Raw genomic sequence first — 20874 nt, forward strand, 5'->3', positions numbered from 1 at the left:
CTCCCTGGCCTGGCCCGCCGCCCTCGTCCCCTGCTCACGGCAGCTCTTGGCCTCGGGAACTGCCAATCCCTGGACACCAAGGCCACTTCTATCAACAGAGCTGGTGGGGGGGGGGCAGGGGGGGGCCTCCCGTCAGTACAGCAGGTGACTCTTGATCTTGGAGTTGCGGGTTCGGGCCCCATGTTGGGTGCAGAGATTACTGAAACAAATAAAATCTCACAACAAGACAAAAACAAAAAAACCCCACCAGAGATGGGTCTGGGGGGGGGGGGTGGCAAAACGTCCCCACGTGGTGCCCCAACAAAACCCAGAAGGCTAAGGCTTCTGGGAAAGGCTCTCCTGAGCTCGGCCAGGACCAAAGTACTGACTCGGCGATTTGCTCCTGAGGCTGAAAAACACTGCGACCGTCAGGCAGAGAGCGCCTCTCTGCCCCTCCTCACCCCACCTCGCCCCCTCCCCCCCTCCCCCCTACCCCCCCTACCCCCCCCCCCCCGAGTTCTGCAGCCTGGAGCCAGAGGCACGTGAGCGGCTCGCTGAGTGCTGGGTTTGGGTACTACGACCACGGTGGTGTAGCTGGCACTGTTCCAATCGGGCAGAGTCTGATGGCCCGGTGACCATGGCACGTGCACGTAACTCTCTTCTGCACTTGGCCACTCGAGGTGGGCACGAGGGTGCCGGGTCGTGCGCACTGAAGGTGGGCTGGGGTCTTTCCAGGGGCTGGAAGATGCCGACCCAGCCTGGGTGGCGGAGAGAGGCGCCTCAGAGGACAAGGGCACGTGCTTTATACGTGTCACCAAAGCTGTCTGTGCTACTGTCTACTGGTCTGCTAGTTGGGGTGGCCCGCTGGTGGTGGAGGGCACAGCCAGGGACCACGACACCTGGCCTTAGCATTAGGACGGGTGTTAGGGGAGCAGGGGCTTTGCACGGAGACTGCCGGAGGCTCTGGCCCTGACGAGCTGTGCGACTGTGGGTAAGCGTCTTGGGCTCTCTGAGCCTCAGTGCCCTGCCTGTCAAGTGGGGGGACTACAGGATCTACCCCCATAATGCTGCCAAGGGTCAAACCATCAAAACCTTGCAGGATGTGGGGGCACCGGAGCCCTCAATAAATGATACGTCTGAAATCCTTACCGCGGGACCTTGGGTGAGTCACTTTTCCTTCTTCAGGACTCTGTTCGGAGGGTGTGCTTCCCAGGATCCTTCCGGGGCCGACTCTACAGCTGTGCGCCCATCCTCCCCGGGCCCGTCTAGAACACAGCGCCGGCATGGGACCGTGAGGGCCACGCTCCAAGTGGCAGAATGACGTGGGCACTGGGAGGAGTCGATGAGCTGAGCTGGGGTGGAGAGAAGCCTTTCTGTACTTGAGGATTTCGTTTTGTCCAAATGCAGGATTTTAAAAAAATTTTTGCTTTATTTATTTAGTTAGTTATGAGAAAGAGAGTGTGTGTGAGCAGGGGAGGAGTAGAGGGAAAGAGGGACAGGGAGAATCTCAAGCAGGCTCCACTCTCAGCACAGAGCCCCATGTGGGGCTTGATCCCACGACCTGAGCCGAAACCAAGAGCTGGACACTTAACCGACTGAGCCGTCCCGGTGCCCCCAAACACAGGATTCTACTTAAAAATCAGGTTGCGGTTTTCTCCACTAGAGAAGCTAAGTGTCCACGAGGGCATTTGGAAGAGGGCACCAGCTCTCATTTCTCTGCCCTCACCCCTCAAGCTTCCAAATGTTCCATGCTTTCCACATCTCCAGGCCTTCACCCCTGCTTCTGGACACTCACCTTCTGCTCCTCTTTTAAAATTTTTTTTTTTTTCAACGTTTCTTTATTTTTGGGACAGAGAGAGACAGAGCATGAACGGGGGAGGGGCAGAGAGAGAGGGAGACACAGAATCGGAAACAGGCTCCAGGCTCTGAGCCATCAGCCCAGAGCCCGACGCGGGGCTCGAACTCACGGACCGCGAGATCGTGACCTGGCTGAAGTCGGACGCTTAACCGACTGCGCCACCCAGGCGCCCCCCTGCTCCTCTTTTAAAACCCCACTCCAGGAGCACCTGGGGGGCTCAGTTGGTTAAGCATCTGATTTCGGCTCAGGTCATGATCTCACAGTTGGTGGGTTCGAGCCCCACATCGGGCTCTGTGCTGACAGCTCGGAGCCTGGAGCCTGTTTTGGATTCTGTGTCTCCCTCTCTCTCTCTGCCCCTCCTCCTCCTCTCTCTCTCTCTCGAAAATAAAAATAAACATTAAAAAACAAAATTTAAAACCCCACTCTGGTGTTTTCTCTGTGACGCTCTCCTGAGCTCTCTCAGAGTTATTCACTTCTGTTACCTCTCCTTCCTCTCTGTTTTGTACCTGTTCTTTCCCGTGTCTCCCTTTACCTTGATTATTTATTTAACACAGCTGTCTCTTACCGAGTTCTGGAGGGTAGGGATTATGGATCACTTATTTGTTTAGTCCCCAAATTTATCGCGACGTGTTTTACAAATATTTGTAGAGTTAATCACATTGAATACACGTGGGGCATACACTTGTTCGAGCAGATTGAGTTTCTTCTCTGATGATTTCCTTTTCGTATAAGTTTGTTTTCAGTTTAAGGAATAGAAGCATAATTGGATATGTATTCCTATATGGATTAAAATAACTTTGATACATTCCCAGTGTTGAGGTTTGCAGAACTGGAAAGCAAAAAAAAAAAAAAAAAAAAGATTTTTCCCCTTATTTGTGTCTGAATGAGAGAAAGAATGAGGGGAGGGGAATGCCTTCAACATTTCATCTGTGACGGAAAAAAACCGTACAAGTAGAAAAATAATGACTTGCAGATCTAACTTCTGGTTCCTACAAAAGAAGGAATGTGAAAACTGGGAAGGCTGGTTTGTCCACAAGAACCTTTTACTTTGGATTGCATAGCTCAACGCGCCCACCCAAGGCCTCTGGTGAGAACGCAGTTCGGTATGAAGGCAGAAATAAGTTAAATAAAGATCGCAGGTGGTTAATATTAACTGTTTCTTTCATGAATAAACTGTCATCCGGAACAAATGGGTGACAACTCACATGTCTTTCAACGAAACCAGGAATTGGCAAACTTTCTGGGACAGGCCAGGTGGTAAATATATTTTTTTATTATTTAAAAAAATTATTTTATGTTTATTCATTTTTGAAAGACAGAGAGGGACAGAGCACAAGCAGGGGTGGGGCGGAGAGAGGGAGACACAGAATCCGAAGCAGGCTCCAGGCTCCGAGCTGTCAGCGCAGAGCCGGATGCAGGGCTCAACTGTGAGATGGTGACCTGAGCCGAAGTCGGATGCTTAACCTACTGAGCCACGCAGGCACCCCGGGTGTTGCCATTTTAACACAGAATCAAATGAATGGAAACAAGCAAACCTCTCTAGTCTGAATGGTGGCTTTTTTTTTTTTTTTTTTAGTCTGCCTTAAGCGTTTATTTTTTTTTCAATATATGAAATTTATTGTCAGATTGGTTTCCCTACAACACCCAGTGCTCATCCCAAAAGCTGCCCTCCTCAATACCCATCACCCACCCTCCCCTCCCTCCCACCCCCCGTCAACCCTCAGTTTGTTCTCAGTTTTTAAGAGTCTCTTATGCTTTGGCTCTCTCCCACTCTAACCTCTTTTTTTTCACCCCCTTCGCCTCCCCCATGGGTTTCTGTTAAGTTTCTCAGGATCCACGTAAGAGTGAAAACATATGGTATCTGTCTTTCTCTGTATGGCTTATTTCACTTAGCATCACACTCTCCAGTTCCATCCACGTGGCTACAAAGGGCCGTATTTCGTTCTTTCTCATTGCCACATAGTATTCCATTCTGTATATAAACCACAATTTCTTTATCCATTCATCAGTTGATGGACATTTAGGCTTTTTCCATCATTTGGCTATTGTTGAGAGTGCTGCTATAAACATTGGGGTACAAGTGCCCCTATGCATCAGCACTCCTGTATCCCTTGGGTCAATTCCTAGCAGTGCTATTGCTGGGTCCTAGGGTAGGTCTATTTTTAATTTTTTGAGGAACCTCCACACTGTTTTCCAGAGCGGCTGCACCAGTTTGCATTCCCACCAACAGTGCAAGAGGGTTCCCGTTTCTCCACATCCTCTCCAGCATCTATAGTCTCCCGATTTGTTCATTTTGGCCACTCTGACTGGCGTGAGGTGATATCTGGGTGTGGTTTTGATTTGTATTTCCCTGATGAGAAGTGGCGTTGAGCATCTTTTCATGTGCCTGTGGGCCATCCGGATGTCTTCTTTAGAGAAGTGTCTTGAATGGCGGCTTCTGATCCAGAAGGAGGGCTGGCCTCTAGCCAGGGCAGAGCTCACTTCCTGCTGTCGCTGACCCCTTCCTTGCCCAGCCCCCCACTATCTTCCAGGTCTGTTTGCCCAGAAGGGAGCCTGCGGGCTGTGTTGATCTACTGCAGGGTTGGGAGGGCACAAAACTATGCAGAACCTTGGGGCCGGCAGCGTGGCTGAGAAAGCCCCATACGGCCCGACCGGAAGTGTTGACTTTTAATCAATGTAGGACAATAAATTTGCTTTTTGTATCACTCAGGAGATTTTTCGCGGCTTCCTGTATTAGCCAGGGTTCTCCGGAGAAACAGAACCCATAGGATATATAGAGTGACGTATATGTAAGAGGAGGCTTATCACAGGAGTTGCTTACATGACGGTAGAGGTTGAGAAGGCCCACCATCTCTCATCTGCAAGCTGGAGATCCCGGAACGCTGGTGGCACAATTCAGTCTGAGTCCGAAAGGCTTGAGAGCGGAGAGCGCCAATGTCCAAGGGCAGGAGAAGATGGGGTCCCCAAGCTGAGAGTGAGAACTCACCCTTCCTCCTTTCTGTTCTGATCAGAACCTTCAGCCACACAGGTGAAGACATCTCTTTACCCGATCTGCCGATTCAAATGCTAATGTCTTCTGGAAACACTCTCCCAGACGCTCCCAGAAATGATGTTTCACCCGCTGTTTGGGCATCCCTTAGCTCCGTGAAGTTGACACATAGAGCCAACCATCACAACTACCATTAAAGTAACGTTTACCAAAAATAAAGATCAAAGTTAAAAAAAAAAATCGTAGTTTCTAAGAATATATTGAAGAATATACATAAGAATATATTCAAGCCCTGTTATTAAACTTATTTATGTTTGACAACCCCAATGAGATAGAGTAGAGTGGTCTTTGGAAACTGCAAGCCTGACTACACTCCCCTCCAGAGCCCCACATGTAGTTCACAGAATCAAGTGTAAGCTTCTTCGCCATGGAGCGCAGCGAGGCTGGGTTATGCCACAGTGAGAAACGCTCCCCAAGGAGAACTGGCTTTTAACAGCAAGTATTTAGTTCTTACCTAGGCTCCATGTCGATCACACGTTAGCCAGGGGATCTGTTCAGTGACAGGACCCCTGGGACAGAGCTGCCGCCATCTTGAACGTTGCCCTCACTGTGGCACAGAGGAAGACCATTTGAGAACTTTCAGCAGAACTGATGGCCGTAGTCCAGAAGCGACGCATTCGATTTTGCTCACGAGTCATTGGCTGGCGATTCCAAGATGGACCACCCCATTCCAAGATGGAAAGTGCATTCCTACCATATACCCAGGAGGACAGGCTTGCTATCAGACAGAACATTCTAGATCTACCATAGCCCTCCAGTTTCACTTCCCATCTGTGACAGGTCTAGTTTGTAAGAACACGGTTAGGAATTTGTGTTTGATAGTGTATGTATGTGGGGGGGGGGGGGTGGGAACTAGGAGAAATTCTCTGGCCAAAGAGGGTCAAAAGGTTAGTTTAAAATGAGAACATTACCCGGGCGCCTGGGTGGCTCAGTCGGTTAAGCATCTGACTCAGGGCATGAGCTCACAGTTTGTGAGTTCAAGTCCCACTTTGGGTGAGCTCCACTTCTCTCTGCCCCTTGTAGGATTCTCTCTTTTTCTCTGTGCCCCTCGATCACTTTCTCTCTCTGTCTCAAAAAAAAAAAAAAAAAAAAAAAATGAGGACATTACCTTGATTACTCATCTGCTTAAACTTCTGGGTTAGTAATGTCAGAGGAATTGGTGGGACCGTAGCCAGCATCAGGAAGCAAGAATTCCTGTCCCCTTCAAGGGTCATTCTAGCTGGACTAAGAATCAATAGCAGGAGGAAAGCAGATTGAATAGCATACGTACAGGGAATCCACACAGACGTCGAAATTCCAAAGACAGGTAAAATGAGGTACCTATGCCATTCTGAACTAAGGAGAAGGGGGTAGGGGTCTCAGACTTCAAAGGGAAAGAATGTAATTCACAGGAAGATGAAAAGGAGTACGTGTTTGGAAAACCAACATTTGCCCTGCCATACAGATGGGTCACTCAAGATAAAACTTATCTCTGGTAATAACCCTTATTTCTGGAAAGATCCTCTGATTTAGATTCTTTTATGTAGTTGAAAGAGGGGCAAACGTTTCTCTTGAGCCTGTAGGGTCTCAATTGCCTTCAGCTCAAAATAATCCCCATGCCAGTGTGGCTCATCTTGAGACAGGCTGCCCTTGGGCCTCTGCTAGTCCACACTGCACCTTCCTTGAGGGGGAGGAGACACAGCCCTGATGCACAGGGGACAGCTGGGTGCATGGAGCATGGCTGAATGGCAGCCTCTTCCTGCTCCTGGCTCAGGTGCTTTTGTTCAGTAAATAATCTGTACAACCCTACGTGTGGGGTGACCAACTCATGGGTCGGAAGTCCCACAACCCAGGAATACGCTCGGTCCTGGGCAAACGGAGACGGTTGGTCACCCGTACCTACACGGTAACTCTGGGTACCAGGGTGGTCATTCCTTACACGGAGGTCAGTTTGTCTATTCTGCTGATTTTCTCGATATTTGGGTGGAGCCAGCATAACAAAAAGACCATGGGAACTCGACGGATTTGGGCTCGAGTCCCACCGTTGTGACTTCCTAGCTTCAAGACCTTAGGCAAGTCCACTGCCCCTCTGAGCCGCGGCTTTGCCGTCCATAAAACAGAGGAAGGAGGGTGCCGAGAGGCTCCTTTAAGGAACCAAGGTCTGTAAAGGGACCAGGAAGTGCCAGCTGTGCCCCCTGGGTGATGGTTGATTGAATTCCACAGGACGGGAGGTCCTTCCCAGCAGGAGGACCTGTGCAAACAATTCACGGGCCGGGACTTCAATACCACGTACAAGTTAAAACACTGTGAATGAAAGGGCCGAGCAAACTTAATATTTAACCCGAGCTTTAACTGGAGACTTCTGTTCCTTTCGCTGCTGAGTTCACTGGAAAATTCTCAGGCCTCCCAGGAGAAGCAGGAATGGACGCATCTTCCCAGCTCTCTGGGGCCACGGGCTGGTTCTGTGCAGAGGGGACCAGCCTAACAGCAGTTTCCACACTGCAGAGTCGCCGTTCCCCGTGGGGATGTTTGAACTTAAAGTTGGACATTTCATGGTTTGTTTTGTGGATTTTTTAAAAAATTTTTTAATGTTTATTTTTGAGAGAGACAGAGTGCGAGCTGGGGAGGGGCAGAGAGAGAGAGAGGGAGACACAGCATCCCAAGCAGGCTCCAGAATCTGAGCTGTCAGCACAGAGCCCGACGCGGGCCTGGAACCCACAAGTCCACATCTGCACAGGCTTCCCTGTCCGCACCCCACCGCCGTCCTCCCCCCTCTCCCCACCCCTGCCACACAACGTCCTCAGGATGGAAAATAACTCTAATGAAGCCTAGAGTCAAGTACGGGCCAGGTGTGGGTGCCTGAACCTGGAGTAGCCCAGCTCTAGCGTGCCCATCGGTAACGACCACACCCCAACCAGAGCTCCCCATTCCAGGTAAAAACTCACCGGGAAGAGAGTGTTTCTTACACGGCAGCAGAGCTCTTCGCCAGGGACCCGATCCGTTTTTCCTTACGCGTGAACTGGGTGAGGCCGGAGGACGAAGCCTTGTCCACACGAAGACCTTCCACCAGTCTTCTGGCTCGTCCCCCTACTTCTCGCTCCCAGCTGCGTTCACATCTGCTGACAGAGTCCCAGGGCCTCACTGTCAGACACCGACTCCCGTTTCCTTCTGTAGGCTGTAATTTCTCTTCCTGTTCCATCCGGAAACTCTCTACGATCAGCTTTCCATCTTCGAGAAAGGTGCTGAGATGTTCTCTGTGATTTTCTCTCCCTTTACAATTCCTTCCCCATCCTTTTTTCTTTTTCACTTCAATATCTTGATTGCAGGGGGGAGGTCTCAAGTAATAAGCAAAAGGTGCCCGACCTGCCATTTTGAACCAGAAGTCCATAGATCTCTCTTTAAGCAATGAGAACAGGTCACCCCATGGAAAGCCTGCACCTTTTTTTTTTTTTTAATTATTTTTTTTTAATGTTTATTTGAGACAGAGACACATGAGCATGAGCAGGGGAGGGGCAGAGAGAGAAAGAGACACAGAACGTGAAGCAGGCTCCAGGTTCTGAGCTGTCAGCACAGAGCCCGACGCGGGGCTCGAACTCACGAACCGGGAGATCATGACCTGAGCCGAAGTCGGACGCTTAACCGACTGAGCCACCCGGGCGCCCCGAAAGCCTGCATCTTAAACCCTGCTTTTCCACCTTTTAAGAGGGGTAGGAGTCACCCAAGTTTTAGCGCATATGATCACAACTTTTTACAACGTTATAGAATCTATCGTGATGTATGCATGCCAACTCTGAGGACTTAAGATTTCTTTAAAAAAAAAAAAATGTTTTACGTGTTTTTGGAAGAGAGAAAGAATGTAAGCGGGGGAGGGACAGAGAGAGAGGGAGACACAGAACCCCACGCAGGCTCCAGGCTCCGAGCTGTCAGCACAGAGCCCGACCAGGGGCTCGAACCCACGAACCATGAGATCTAGACCTGAGCCAAAGTCAGACGCCTGACTGAGCCACTCAGGTGCCCCAAGATTTCTGAGTAAGCACTACAAGAGAGTTCTGTAACTCATTAATTAGCCTTAATGAATAGTGTTGCCTCTTCCTTTCTCCCCACCCCTCTCACTGGTGAAACCATGAGACCAAATGCAAAAGCTTGGACGCTTTGCCAGAAGACAATAGCAATTATATGAGATACTGCCCTCCAAACGAATCAGCAATAATTGATAGCATCGTGGCTCTCTCAAGTTACTAAGCATTGAAAATAGAAACATGGCTGGCCTGTGTTTCAAATGCTGCATCATTTTTTGTCTGACCATAAATACTTCCTGTATATTCCTAATAACCAGACCCTACACGGTGTATCTTTCCTACATAACCGCTGGTGATGCATCGGGAATGGTGGGCGATTGTGGAGGTCCCTGCTCCCTCCCGAGCAGGGAGAGGAGATCTGGAGAGTCCTTGAAGCGGGGCGCTTGATTTGGGCCTTAAAAGGGGGGTGGTCCTTGGGCTGTGGTGAGAAGAGGACCGGCTTCATCTCCAGATGCCCAGTTAGTTCTGTGGCCAAGGAAAACATCAGTCGGGCCACGTCTCCTGCTGCAGGTATCAGCAACTACAGTTCTCTCCCAAAGTTTCATTTGCTCGCTGCAAGGGAGTTATTGTTCCCCAAGAGTTAAGCAGAGACTCCCAAGCGGGGCCTCGTCTTCCACCCCCCTCACCAGCCACCACCACTGCATAAAGAAATCCTTTAGGTGAAGAGGTGTGGCCGCCATGCTTCCTAAGGAAGGATTAGACCCCATTCCCAATGTCCCAACATTCCCGGGATTTTGCCAACCCCTTGGGACAAAGAGATTCTTGTTTCTTTCTAGAGATGATCTTAGGAGGTGTTAGTCATGTGGGAAAGCTTAGGTTGTTTGCTTATTATGGGAAACTTCTAAAAAAAATCGATCTGGGTTTTTAGCATATTTGATAGAAGCCAGCTCTCCAAATGTAGCTGATTTTAAATGGATTCTCAAGTGGAAAGAACACAGGCTTTGGCGTGACTGTTACCGACGCCAAGCGAGCTAGACAAGTCTGGGGAAACAAGATTGGAATCAAGAGAAGTCAGAGAGACATCAGTTGCCCTGGGAGGTGAACACAGGAGCTCTGGATGTATTTAAACTATGAGTCACATGACTAGACTCTACTTGGGCCGAAGTGAAACATGTTTTCCTTTAGATGATTAATCTCAGTTGAACTTAGTTCAAGAGAATGTCCTTTTCCCTCTGAATTTTTTTTTTTTTTTCTCCAGGCTTAAAGAGTTTCAAGATGAGATTTGTTTTCTTAAAGAGAAAGCTTAAATCAATAGCTTCCAAATTAAACACATCTGTGGACTTAGAACACCCAGATGAGTTTAAATAATGATATATTGGGCCCATCTCCCACATCTGGATGGTTAAGACTGCACGTCAAAAAAAAAGGGGGGGGGGTAGTTAGAAAGCCTTCTTTGGTCTGTTGAGAATAAGACAAATGGATATGGACTTGAATCCCACGTTTATTCCATTTTCTCCGGCATGAAGTTTTAATCCCTACTCCTGGAGTGATAAAACAGTAACATTTCAAGTCCGTGGTTGGGAAAGGTTAGCCTAAATTTCATTTTACCAATCGTTCTGCAACTCGAGTCAGGATTCTGGTTGACTCCAAGTCAAGATGGGTAAGCAAGGCTCACGATGTTGGCATTCTCTTACTTTGGAAAAGTTGGGTTTTTAAGTAAGTGGGAAAGAGAGAAAGAAATCAAGAGTAAATCCAACACAGGCACGACCAACAATAACATCCCTGGGGTTGAAGGAGACAGCTCTGAGGAGTCTCCTGCCCTTATTTGGGGGGATAGTTCACTCGGAATAAGCGTTTTCTTTTATTAGCCAATGACCAAAAGCTAGAAATAACGGTCAGTATCTATTGGTATTTCCTTTGCTTCCTTTTTTTTTTTTTTTTTTTTTTTTCCCCTGGGAGGGGAGAGGATGCTTTCTCTGTTCCCCCTTTTTGTAATTTTTCTTTCCTAACAGTGATTACTCTTTATGATGAGGGTTTTGGAAGAGGGGCAGCGTTCGGGCGCAGGCATGGGGCAGGAGGGGAGGGGCGGGAAGCCGAGGCCCGCCCCTGCCTGCCGCTGAGCTCGCTCGCTGGCTCAAAGAAAGGCTGGATGGGGATCTTCCCTTCTTGGCTCCTTCCGTCTCCTCTTAGGTCCCTCCGTGCGCGGGAGGGAGAGGGGCGGGGATTTGAGGCTGGGGGGCCACTGAGGTGCGAGGCCCTGCTCATCATCTTACACAACCTTCAGGTGTCTGTACCCCTTCCCCCGGGTGAACCATTGAGGGATGGTGGGGCTCTGGTGGGGCAAGGCTGTGATGTCACCTCCCTACACTCATCACGTCCTCTCGCGGGCCTGTCTGAGCGTTTGCCTGGGGAGTGTTTCCCATAAACGAAAAGCCCAGTCAAGTTCTCCCCAAGGCCTGTCCGCGCCCTGGTAGTTTCAGTGCCCGGAGGGCGGCGGAGCGAGAGCCCGGCAGGCGGACCTGCTAGGGGGTCCCGACCCCAGGCGGGAGGAGGAGCCGAAGAAGACGACTGAGGAGGAGGGGATGCTCCGTTCCGATGTCCTCCACCCCCTACCCCAGTGCTCCGCACTCAGCTCTGGCTCCGCACCACCTCGCACGGGCTAGGGCCGCACCCCCGCCTCCCTCCCGGCCGCCCCTGGCTCTGGCCCTCCTCTCGGGGTCTGGACCCCTCACCCCCGGCCCGGATCCGCGCCAGCCGAAGTCTGCCCCCCACCTCCGCGTCCCCCAGGCCCGGGTCTGCATCCCCGCATCTCATCCACGTCCATCAAGCCCGGATCTGCACCCGGGTCCTCCGGCCGCCCCTCTAGTCCCCCCATCCCCAGGCCCGCATCCGCACCTCCAATCCCCGGCCACACCCCCTCCCGAGTCCCCGCCCCCAACCCTGACCGCGTCCTCACCCCGCCGCGGGGTCCGCGACCCCATCCCCCGGCCGCGCCCCCTCCCGAGTCCCCGCCCCCAACCCTGACCGCGTCCTCACCCAGCCGCGGGGTCCGCGACCCCATCCACCGGCCGCACCCCCTCCCGAGTCCCCGCCCCCAACCCTGACCGCGTCCTCACCCAGCCGCGGGGTCCGCGACCCCATCCCCCGGCCGCGCCCCCTCCCGAGTCCCCGCCCCCAACCCTGACCGCGTCCTCACCCCGCCGCGGGGTCCGCGACCCCATCCACCGGCCGCACCCCCTCCCGAGTCCCCGCCCCCAACCCTGACCGCGTCCTCACCCCGCCGCGGGGTCCGCGACCCCAACCTCCGGCCGCACCCCTCCCGAGTCACCACCCCCATTCCCGGATCGCGTCCCCCCCCACTCTATTCCGGCCCCGCACCCCAGCCCCGGCCGCGCCCCCTCCCGAGTCCCCGCCCCCAACCCTGACCGCGTCCTCACCCCGCCGCGGGGTCCGCGACCCCATCCCCCGGCCGCGCCCCCTCCCGAGTCGCCGCCTCCAACCCTGACCTCGTCCTCACCCCACCAAGGGGTCCGCGCCCCCATCCCCCGGCCGCACCCCCTCCCGAGTCGCCGCCCCCATTCCCGGATCGCGTCCCCCCCGCCCATTCTGGGCCCGCACCCCCGCCCCGGCCGCGCCCCCTCCCGCGTCCCCGCCCCGGCCGCGCTCCCGCCCCGGGGCCGCGCTCCTGCGGGGAGACGGGCCTGCTCGGCGGGCGGCGGGGGCGCCATGGGCAGCGGCAGCAGCCGGAGCGGCCGGGCCCTGAGGCGGCTGCGCGGCCCCGACAGCCGGCCTGCGGGACCCGGCGGGGCAGCCTCGGAGGGAGGGACGCGGCCTCTGGTCTCGGCGACGGCGGCGGCCGCCCCGGAGGAGGCCCGGGAGGCGGAGGCGGCTGAGGGGGCGGCCGACCCCGGCCCCGGCCCGGGCCCCGCGGCGCCCCCCGACGGCGGGGACGAGACCCTGCGCCTGCTGGACCAGCTGCTGGCCGAGTCGGCGGCCTGGGGCCCGGGCGAGCCGGCCCCGCGGGGCCCGACGCGGCCCCGACCCGCAGCCGGCGCCCGGAGCCCGGTGAGTGTCGGCGGGGCCCGCGGAGCCGTTGGGGCCGCGCCCTGTCCCCCCAGCGCCCCAGCCGCGTGCTCGCCCCCACCCGCCTCCGCGCCCGCGGTGCCCTGCCCCCCTCCGCCTCGAGGGTCACCCACCGTCTCCGTGTCTCCGAATGCCTCCGAGGTCTCTGCCGATCACGGGGCCTCTCCTTCCCTGACCCCCCTCCCCCCCCAATCGTCTCCCTCTCTGCCTCTTCCGGGTGCTGGTCTCACTGCCTGGAGTTTGGGGTGACCGTGCCGGGAGCAGCCTCGAAGAGCTGGGGGGGGGGGGGGGCGGTGAGTACACACCCTTTGGCAGATAAGCGTCTCCCGGGCTGTCTTCCGGCCAGAGCTCGCCTTCCTTGGCTTTTAGAGCCGTGCGAGCACCCTCACAGCCCGGCATCCCAGACTCCTTCCAGCCCCGGTGGGAGCCGGCCAGGGCTCCCGTCTCAAGAGGAGGCTGTTAACGTGGTGGGACCGGTAGCCAACGGTGGCTCCCCAACGCCCCGCGCGTCAGACACATCAAGGTCCTTGCCTTGCTAGTCAAGCAATTCCCAAGCTACTGGCTATTTTTACGATGCTGTGGGATCTGTTTTTGGCTTCCCGACCCTGTCTTCCAGCACACTTGTAATAACAGCCCCGTTGTTCTAGAAAAACAATAAAAACGAGCACTCCGGTTTGGCAACAGTCTTCGCTCCAGCAGAGCAGAATGCACAAGACCTTTGCTGTCAGCTCCTGGGCTTGGGGAGGACGCCAAAGGCAGCACCCCCTTCCCCGGAGCCCCCACAGGCTTTGCTTAACTGCTGGGGACCGTGGGGCAGGGGACAAGGGGGGACGCGAGGAAGGCGTCTTCCCGGGCAGCCACCAAACAGTAGAACCCTGAAAAAGCCCCCGTGAGGGCTGGGGAAGAGCAACGGTTCAAGGCAGACGGTGCCGGGCGACCTCCTCCGGGTCCTCTGGCCCGTCCCCTGCATCCTCCCAAAGTGAGCCGTAGTTGGTGGGACTTGATTAGTTCACGAGATTCCTTCAGGACTACATCACCATTCAGTTATATAACCCTGAAGATGGCTACACAGTTGAGAAATTGGGGGGAAATTCTGAGACAGCATGGAGGCGATCACTTAGCGCTCCATCGTCCGGTGCCGTGGAAACTTCCCAAGTGAAAAGGGGAAAGAAACAGAAAGAATGGATTTCCCCTGATTTGCTGAGCATCACAGTGAGTCTCGGGGTGCAGGGCCGCCTCACTCACCCTTGCAGACATTTCTGTGTGCCCGGCACCACTCCAGGTGCTAAAGCGGGCACGGATGGCACTCGGTCCTTGCCTGAAAGAAATCCGCAGTCTAACGGGGTGGGGGGTGGGGGGGAGACCCGACAAAAAGCAGAGACAGACCTGCATAAAGAGTCCACAGGAGGAGCCTCCTGGAGAAGCCAGGGTGGCCCTCCAGAAGGACAGCAGTGGGCCCGAATCTGGAAGGATCTGTGGCATGAGCCGGGCAAATGGGCCAAGGAGAGGAGGGCATCTGTGCAGAGAGAACCCCAGCGCATGTGCAAAGGCTAGGGGGCGGGGTCGGCGGTGCACAGTCTGTGGGTGGCGGGGACATGGGTTGAAGAGGCCCCAAAGGGTGCGTGCCATGCTGTCATAGGTCATGCTAGGACTTTCCCATGGGAGGGAGTTCAGACTTTGCCGTGAAAGCTCTGGGTGTCTTTGAAGGGGTGGGCAGAGTGATCTTCTGTGTTTTGGGAAGATTACACAAGCAGCTGTGGGAGGGGCTGGGCCAAGCAAGCCTGGAGCCCAAATGGCCAGCTGGGGGCTGCCTCAGTGGTGTGGCGAGCAGGTCCTGGGCGAAGCAGGACAGCCAGGGGGCTGAAGGGGAGATCCAGTCCAGAGGTACCTAGAGGTAAAATCAGCCAGCAGTGGTTGTTCTTATGGATGTGGATTACATGTATCCTCTGTGCCATAAATATTTCTTGAGTGGATCCTAGAATCACAGATTATTCGATCTGTAAGAAAGCTCCTTGGGGCGCCTGGGTGGCTCAGTCGGTTAAGCAGCCGACTTCGGCTCAGGTCATGATTTCGCGGTCTGTGAGTTCGAGCCCCGCGTCGGGCTCTGTGCTGACAGCTCAGAGCCTGGAGCCTATTTCGGATTCTGTGTCTCCCTCTCTCTCTGCCCCTCCCCTGCTCATGCTCTATCTCTCTGTGTCTCAAAAATAAATAAAAACACCAAAAACATAAATAAATAAAAATAAAAATTTTACCCACTGTTGATGAGAATTTCTTGGAGGCTAATTATGTACACTATCTCTGAACCATTATCCTGAATATTATGTATTACATTTGACTATGTTCAAGAATAGTTAAAGCCAATAGTTTAATGTGCACTGGGGTCCCAAACATGCATGAACTCTTTTAATCTTTAACATTATCATCATCCATTTTTACGGATGGGAAAGAGGAAACAGGCACAGAGAGGTCAAGCAACTTAACTAAAGCCACACAGCTACGGCAGAGCAGAGATCAGACTCTTGACAGCTCCTGTACCCTTATTATCAAGGTGTCCCCACCAGCTGTGATACCTGTGATGCGTCTCTGCCTTGGTCCACAGTCAGTTGGCAACTGTCACAGCCTCTCTGTATCCCCTGACCTGGTGGAGCCCTCTCTGGGCGCTGCCCTTCGGGGTGGAATCACATAAGCACGGGGCTTGGTGCTTGGGGCAATTACTTCAGTTGATCAAGTTCTCTTTTTTTGTCTTCTTTCTTAATTCTTGGCTGTTTTCCTGATACAGTTAAGGTTATTGGATAGGAATGAAGTATTGTCATATTCTAAAACTGGAATTTTTAAAATGAAGTGTGAAAAGTATTTCAATCAATCATATATATCTGTATAGATGACATATGTCTCTTTTTCTATAGAGGCATAGAAGGATGTATATCTACATAGAGGGGCTACTGCAGTGGTCCTGGTGGCATTGTGTTGACATCATTGAAATGACAATATTCTATTTTGAATTTTTATACTTAATCTCATAACCAGCTTTTCATACTGCTGCATAATATTCTTTTTAAAAAATTTTTTTTTAATTTTCTTTAAGTTTCTTTATTTTTGAAAGAGAGAGTGAGACAGGGGAGGGGCAGAGAGAGAGGGGGGCAGAGGATCCAAAGTGGGCTCTGTGTTGATAGCCGACAGCCCTGGGCGGGGCTCGAACTCAGGAACCGTGAGATCATGACCTGAGCAGCTGGACGCTTAACCAACTGAGCCACCCAGGCATCCTTGCTGCATAATATCCTTAATTATTATTTTAATAAATGCAAAATATCCACCAAATTCATGTACTTTAATTCACTAAACCATCGTCTATTATGTCCTGGATTCATTTCCAACTTCCTGCCTATGCGGTGTTAGGGGTGCAAGGCAGAATTCCTTTCACCGAGTCCGTGGAGCTTTAAAATTAACAGTATTTAGGGGGATGTTGAAGCTGAAAACTATTTAGGTTGGGAAAAGTATGTGAGAAAAGCTGATGATTTGGATTTGTGTTTTATTAAGTTATGTAATCAAATTATAATTAAAAAAAATTTTTTAATGTTTATTTTTGAGACAGAGAGAGACAGAGCATGAACGGGGGAGGGTCAGAGAGAGGGAGACACAGAATCTGAAACAGGCTCCAGGCTCTGAGCTGTCAGCACAGAGCCCGATGTGGGGCTTGAACTCACAGACCGTGAGATCATAACCTGAGCCGAAGTCGGCTGCTTAACCGACTGAGCCACCCAGGCGCCCCTGGAGGGTTTTGAACTAGGACGACCTGATTCGTTTTAAGGCCCACGCTGGCTGCCACATTGGAGACAGAGTGGGAGGGGTGGCAGGGCCCCAGCTGGGAGTCCAGTTAGGAGGCCTTTTTTCCACAGGGATCCCTGAGACCAGAGGGCCGTAACGTGGGACGTGAGGACTGGCTGGCTACGGACGCGGACTAAAGATAGAGACGACCAGTTTACCAGTGGATTGGCTGTGGGGTGTGTGAGAAAGAAAGGGGTCCAAGATGACCCCAAAGTTTTTGGGTTGAGCAGCTAGAAGGATGTAGCTGCTGTCAGCTGACGTGGACATATGGAAGGGACAGGTCTGGGGTCCCTCTCCTTGTAAGAGCCTGGCGCTCAGGGGAGAGGTGGGGTTTGGAGCCAAGAGTGTGGGACTTGGCAGAAGAGAGGAGCTCGGAACTTCGACCAGGGCACCGCTTACAACGGTGCCGGCTGGCACCTGCCTGCGTCCCGGGCGCTGGTGTTTGAGCGGGTGAACTCGTTCCCTGGGGAAGAGCAGTGGGGGAAGCCTGATGGGCTGTGGTTCGTGGGGAATGGGAGGCGAGCAGCCAGTGTAGTCACCGCTTTCAGGAGGGTTCTTTCTACAGAGCAGCGGTAGTGGATAGCCAAGGATGGCTCTGGTAGGATATTGAATTGGCCATAAAATCTCAGTCCCAGAATGGGCTAGATAAGTGAAGTGTTTGAGATTCAGTGCGCTAATAAAATTCAAGGGCACCCTCAAAGAGGCAATTTTGCTTCCCATCCAGTGAACATAAATTCAGCACCTTTGCTACCAGATTAGGGTTCAGACTTTGTCCTCCCCTGCCTAATAAATCTGGGTCGCTCAAGGTCTAGGGAGGTTTGCTTTCTGGGAACTTTATTGTTGCTGCAAATGTAGCACTTTTTTTTTTTTTTTTTTTTTTTTTTTTACAAGAAGGTCTAGGCCAACAATGTCTTCTGGTTAGGGTGAATGAATCCAACTTCCACCATTTTTGCAAAGGTCCATTTTGCTCTAGCAAAGGAAGACCAGGGTCAATCTTGTCTAGTACCATCAGCCAGGACTTCAGAGTAATTCTGGTTCACAGCTGCTATGGGATGTGATGGTGAGAACGAGCGATCAAACTAATTTCATGGCTGGAAAGTAGCTCACAGAGAGACTTAAAAAGTGACGGGTAATGGGATGCCTGGGTGGCTCAGTCAGTTGAGCATCTGACTCTTGATTTGGGCTCAGGTCATGATCCCAGGGTCGTGGGATCGAATCCCATGTCGGGCTGAGCTTGAGCCTGCTTAAAATTCTCTCTCTCTTTCTTTCTCTCTCTCCCCCTCTCCCCCTGTCCCCCCCCCCCAAAAAAAAACCCAAAAGTGATGGGTAATATGATAGACTTTTGGCAAAAAAGCCACTATTTTGAAGACACTTACCCTCTGTCTGCTTTCAGACCTAACCTATAGCAAAGAACACAATTTTTTTTTTTTTTGGCAGCAGCCTTATATAGTTTTTTATTATTTATTTATGGCACTTATTTATTTATTTACCTATTTATTTACTTATTATAATTTATTGTCAAGTTAACTAACAGTGTGTACAATGTGCTCTTGGCTTTGGCGGTAGATTCCCGTGATTCATCGCTTACATACAGCACCCAGTGCTCATCCCAACAAGTGCCCTCCTCAATGCCCATCACCCATTTTCCCTTCTCCCCCATCCCCCCATCAACCCTCAGTTTGTTTTCTGTATTTAAGAGCCTCTTATAGTTTGCCTCTCTCTCTGACACCATTTTTTCCCCTTCCCTTGCCCCATAGTCTTCTGTTAAGTTTCTCAAGTTCCATATATGAATGAAAATATATATCTTTCTCTAATTGACTTATTTCACTTAGCGTAATAGCCTCTAGTTCCATCCACATTGTTGCAAATGGCAGGATTTCATTCTTTCTCGTTGCCAAGTAGTATTCCATTGAATATACAAACCACATCTTTATCCATTCATCAGTTGGTGGACTAGTTTTTTTTTTTAATGTTTATTTATTTTTGAGAGACAATGCAAGTGGGGGAGGCTCAGAGAGAGAGGGGGACAGAAGATCTGAAGTGGGCTCTGTACTGACAGTAGAGAGCCTGATGTGGGGCTCAAACTCACGAACCATGAGATCATGACCTGAGCCAAAGTGAGACACTTAACCAACTGAGCCACCCAGGCGTCCCAGCGAAGAACACAAATTTAAGTGGTAGTAAGTGGTATTTGATCAATCTAGGATTAATTAAAGAGTAAAACATAGTGCTGACCCCAAAAATGTCGTAACTCTGTTGTGGAGGGTTGTGGAAACGCACAAGCGTCTTTCAGCATGGAAGCCGTGCAGCGGGAGCACGGAGGGGGTGTTATATACACACAAGGAGTCAGATAATCCCATCTAAGGGAGGGGTGTTCCCAGTGGACCTGATGCCCGAGTTGGTTCTAAAGGATCCGTTGAGTTTTCCAGCAGTGGGAAACGGATGGAACATTCCATCCAGAGGGAACAGCGTGTAGAAAAACCCGGAGGGATGTGGGTGCTGTAGGAGAATGACCTGTGGCCCAACATGGCTGGACAGCAAGGTGAGGCCAGATGCAGCATAAAAGGCAACCGTTTGGCTTTGGGTCATGATTTCATGACCTTCTAGGCTGAGGGATGGAACTTCAGCCTGTAGGCAGTGGGAAGCTGGTAGAAGTTTCCTGTTGTTTATTATATTTAAATGTCAGGGCACCTGGGTGGCTCAGTCCATTAAGTGTCCGACTTCCGCCCGGGTCATGATCTCACGGTTCGTGGGTTTGAGCCCCCGCATCGGGCTCTGTGCTGACAGCTCAGAGCCTGGAGCCTGCCTCCAATTCTGTGTCTTCCTCTCTCTCTGCCCCTCCTCCGTGCCCTCTATCTCTCAAAAACAAATAAACATTTTTTTTTAAATGTTGATTTAAAAACCAGGATAGGTAATACACATGCACGGGAGAAAAAAATGTAAAAGGTGCCCTGAAAATAGGGTTTCCCTTCTACCGTCCCCACCTTTTCCTGGGTTCCCTTCCCTGGAGACACCACTGTCTTCTCGAGCCTCCTGCAAAGCCTCCCTTCAGAAAAGTCAGAGGCGGCAGGAGGGAGGGAAGGAGAGGAGACTGCAGGAAGCAGGACAGCTCAGGTAGGAGGGTTCTGTGCTAATCGAGGTCAGAGAAGGTGGGAGAAGACAAGGTGACACGTGGCCGTGACAAGCAAAGGTAGAGGAGGTTTTAGACGGGCTCCAAGGCTTCTGGCTTGTGTAGTTGAGTGGATAATGATGCTCAGTGTTGTGCAAATTAGGTTTTGTTGTGCAAATTATGTGCGAGTCAGACCGGTTCCCTCGGGCTGTCAGAAATTCACAACCAGTGTAGACAGCCCCGTGGACCGGCCGCTGCCGCCGCCCGCCGGGGCCGTCGGGGCGGGGGGGGGGGGGGGGGGGTGGAGTGGAGAAGCATGTGGATTGGAGGGGAAGAGTGCTAAGCCTGGAGAACATCAAACACTGAAAGAAGAATCTGTCCCTCAGGGGATCTACAAAAACAGTGAGATCTCAAACCGTGAGAGGTACAGTGCCTGGAGCTGCGGGGAGGACGGATGACCCCAGAGGGCTCCCTCCCTCCACGGTCGCAGGTTGTTGGCTGCTGTGCTGGGCGGCGGGGCGGGGGTGGGGGTGGGGAGGCTAGCTGTGTTAAGGGCTGAGAGCACGGTCCCGCCGCGCCTGGCAGGTCGCCAGGCCTCAGCAATTGCTACTGAGCGCTGGGCGTAGAGGTGAAGGAATGCGGTGGGCAGGGTGTCGCGCAGCGTGCATGACCTCCGGGGGGCGCTGGCGAAGACTTTCTGGGACAGGTGATTCAGATTTGGGCGTGGGACAAGCCCTACCTGCGCTCCGGTGGAGGGCCAGCAGTGGCCGGGGTAGAACGGGGGGTTCTTGCGTTTCTCAATGCCAGGGGCCCGTGACCGGCAAGGAAGGTAGCTCCCAGCCCAAGGCCACCAGCTAAGGTGGCCTCTGGACTCTTTTTCCGACGGCCAACGTCGGTAGTCTCTTTAGTTTGAGGATCAGATTGCTAGCACTGAAGGGTCCTGAGAGACCATGAGGCCCACATCTCATTTACA

General features: G+C 52.5%; 1 protein-coding gene and 2 long non-coding RNA genes across 8 annotated transcripts in view; 1 reads left to right on the forward strand and 2 right to left on the reverse strand.

Moving 5' to 3' along the window:
* LOC123581606 lies at positions 1 to 13589 on the reverse strand. Its single transcript, XR_006703858.1, has 3 exons — positions 13081 to 13589; positions 1129 to 1326; positions 1 to 199 (listed from the first exon to the last, which is right to left on the reverse strand). It is a non-coding gene; the product is annotated as an uncharacterized LOC123581606 (long non-coding RNA).
* Positions 4569 to 11832, reverse strand: LOC123581605. Of its 5 annotated transcripts, none has more exons than XR_006703853.1 (3): positions 10493 to 11832; positions 5995 to 8228; positions 4569 to 5576 (listed from the first exon to the last, which is right to left on the reverse strand). It is a non-coding gene; the product is annotated as an uncharacterized LOC123581605 (long non-coding RNA). The 5 variants fall into 5 exon arrangements; XR_006703856.1 differs by lacking the exon at positions 10493 to 11832 and having other exon boundaries at positions 4569 to 5013; positions 5341 to 5433; positions 5995 to 8760; XR_006703855.1 differs by lacking the exon at positions 10493 to 11832 and having other exon boundaries at positions 5995 to 6105; positions 7811 to 8351.
* CYS1 (cystin 1) overlaps positions 12404 to 20874 on the forward strand; it is a 22097-nt gene continuing 13626 nt past the window's right edge. The window contains exon 1 of one of the 2 annotated variants that reach the window (XM_045447753.1): positions 12404 to 12949. In XM_045447753.1, the coding sequence (XP_045303709.1) occupies positions 12611 to 12949 (339 nt within the window). In that variant the 5' untranslated portion in view covers positions 12404 to 12610. The remainder of the gene's footprint in view (positions 12950 to 20874) is intronic. The other variant, XM_045447754.1, reaches the window with a different exon arrangement.

This window comes from Leopardus geoffroyi, chromosome A3 (genome assembly GCF_018350155.1).
Source record: "Leopardus geoffroyi isolate Oge1 chromosome A3, O.geoffroyi_Oge1_pat1.0, whole genome shotgun sequence".
Taxonomy (NCBI): domain Eukaryota; kingdom Metazoa; phylum Chordata; class Mammalia; order Carnivora; family Felidae; genus Leopardus; species Leopardus geoffroyi.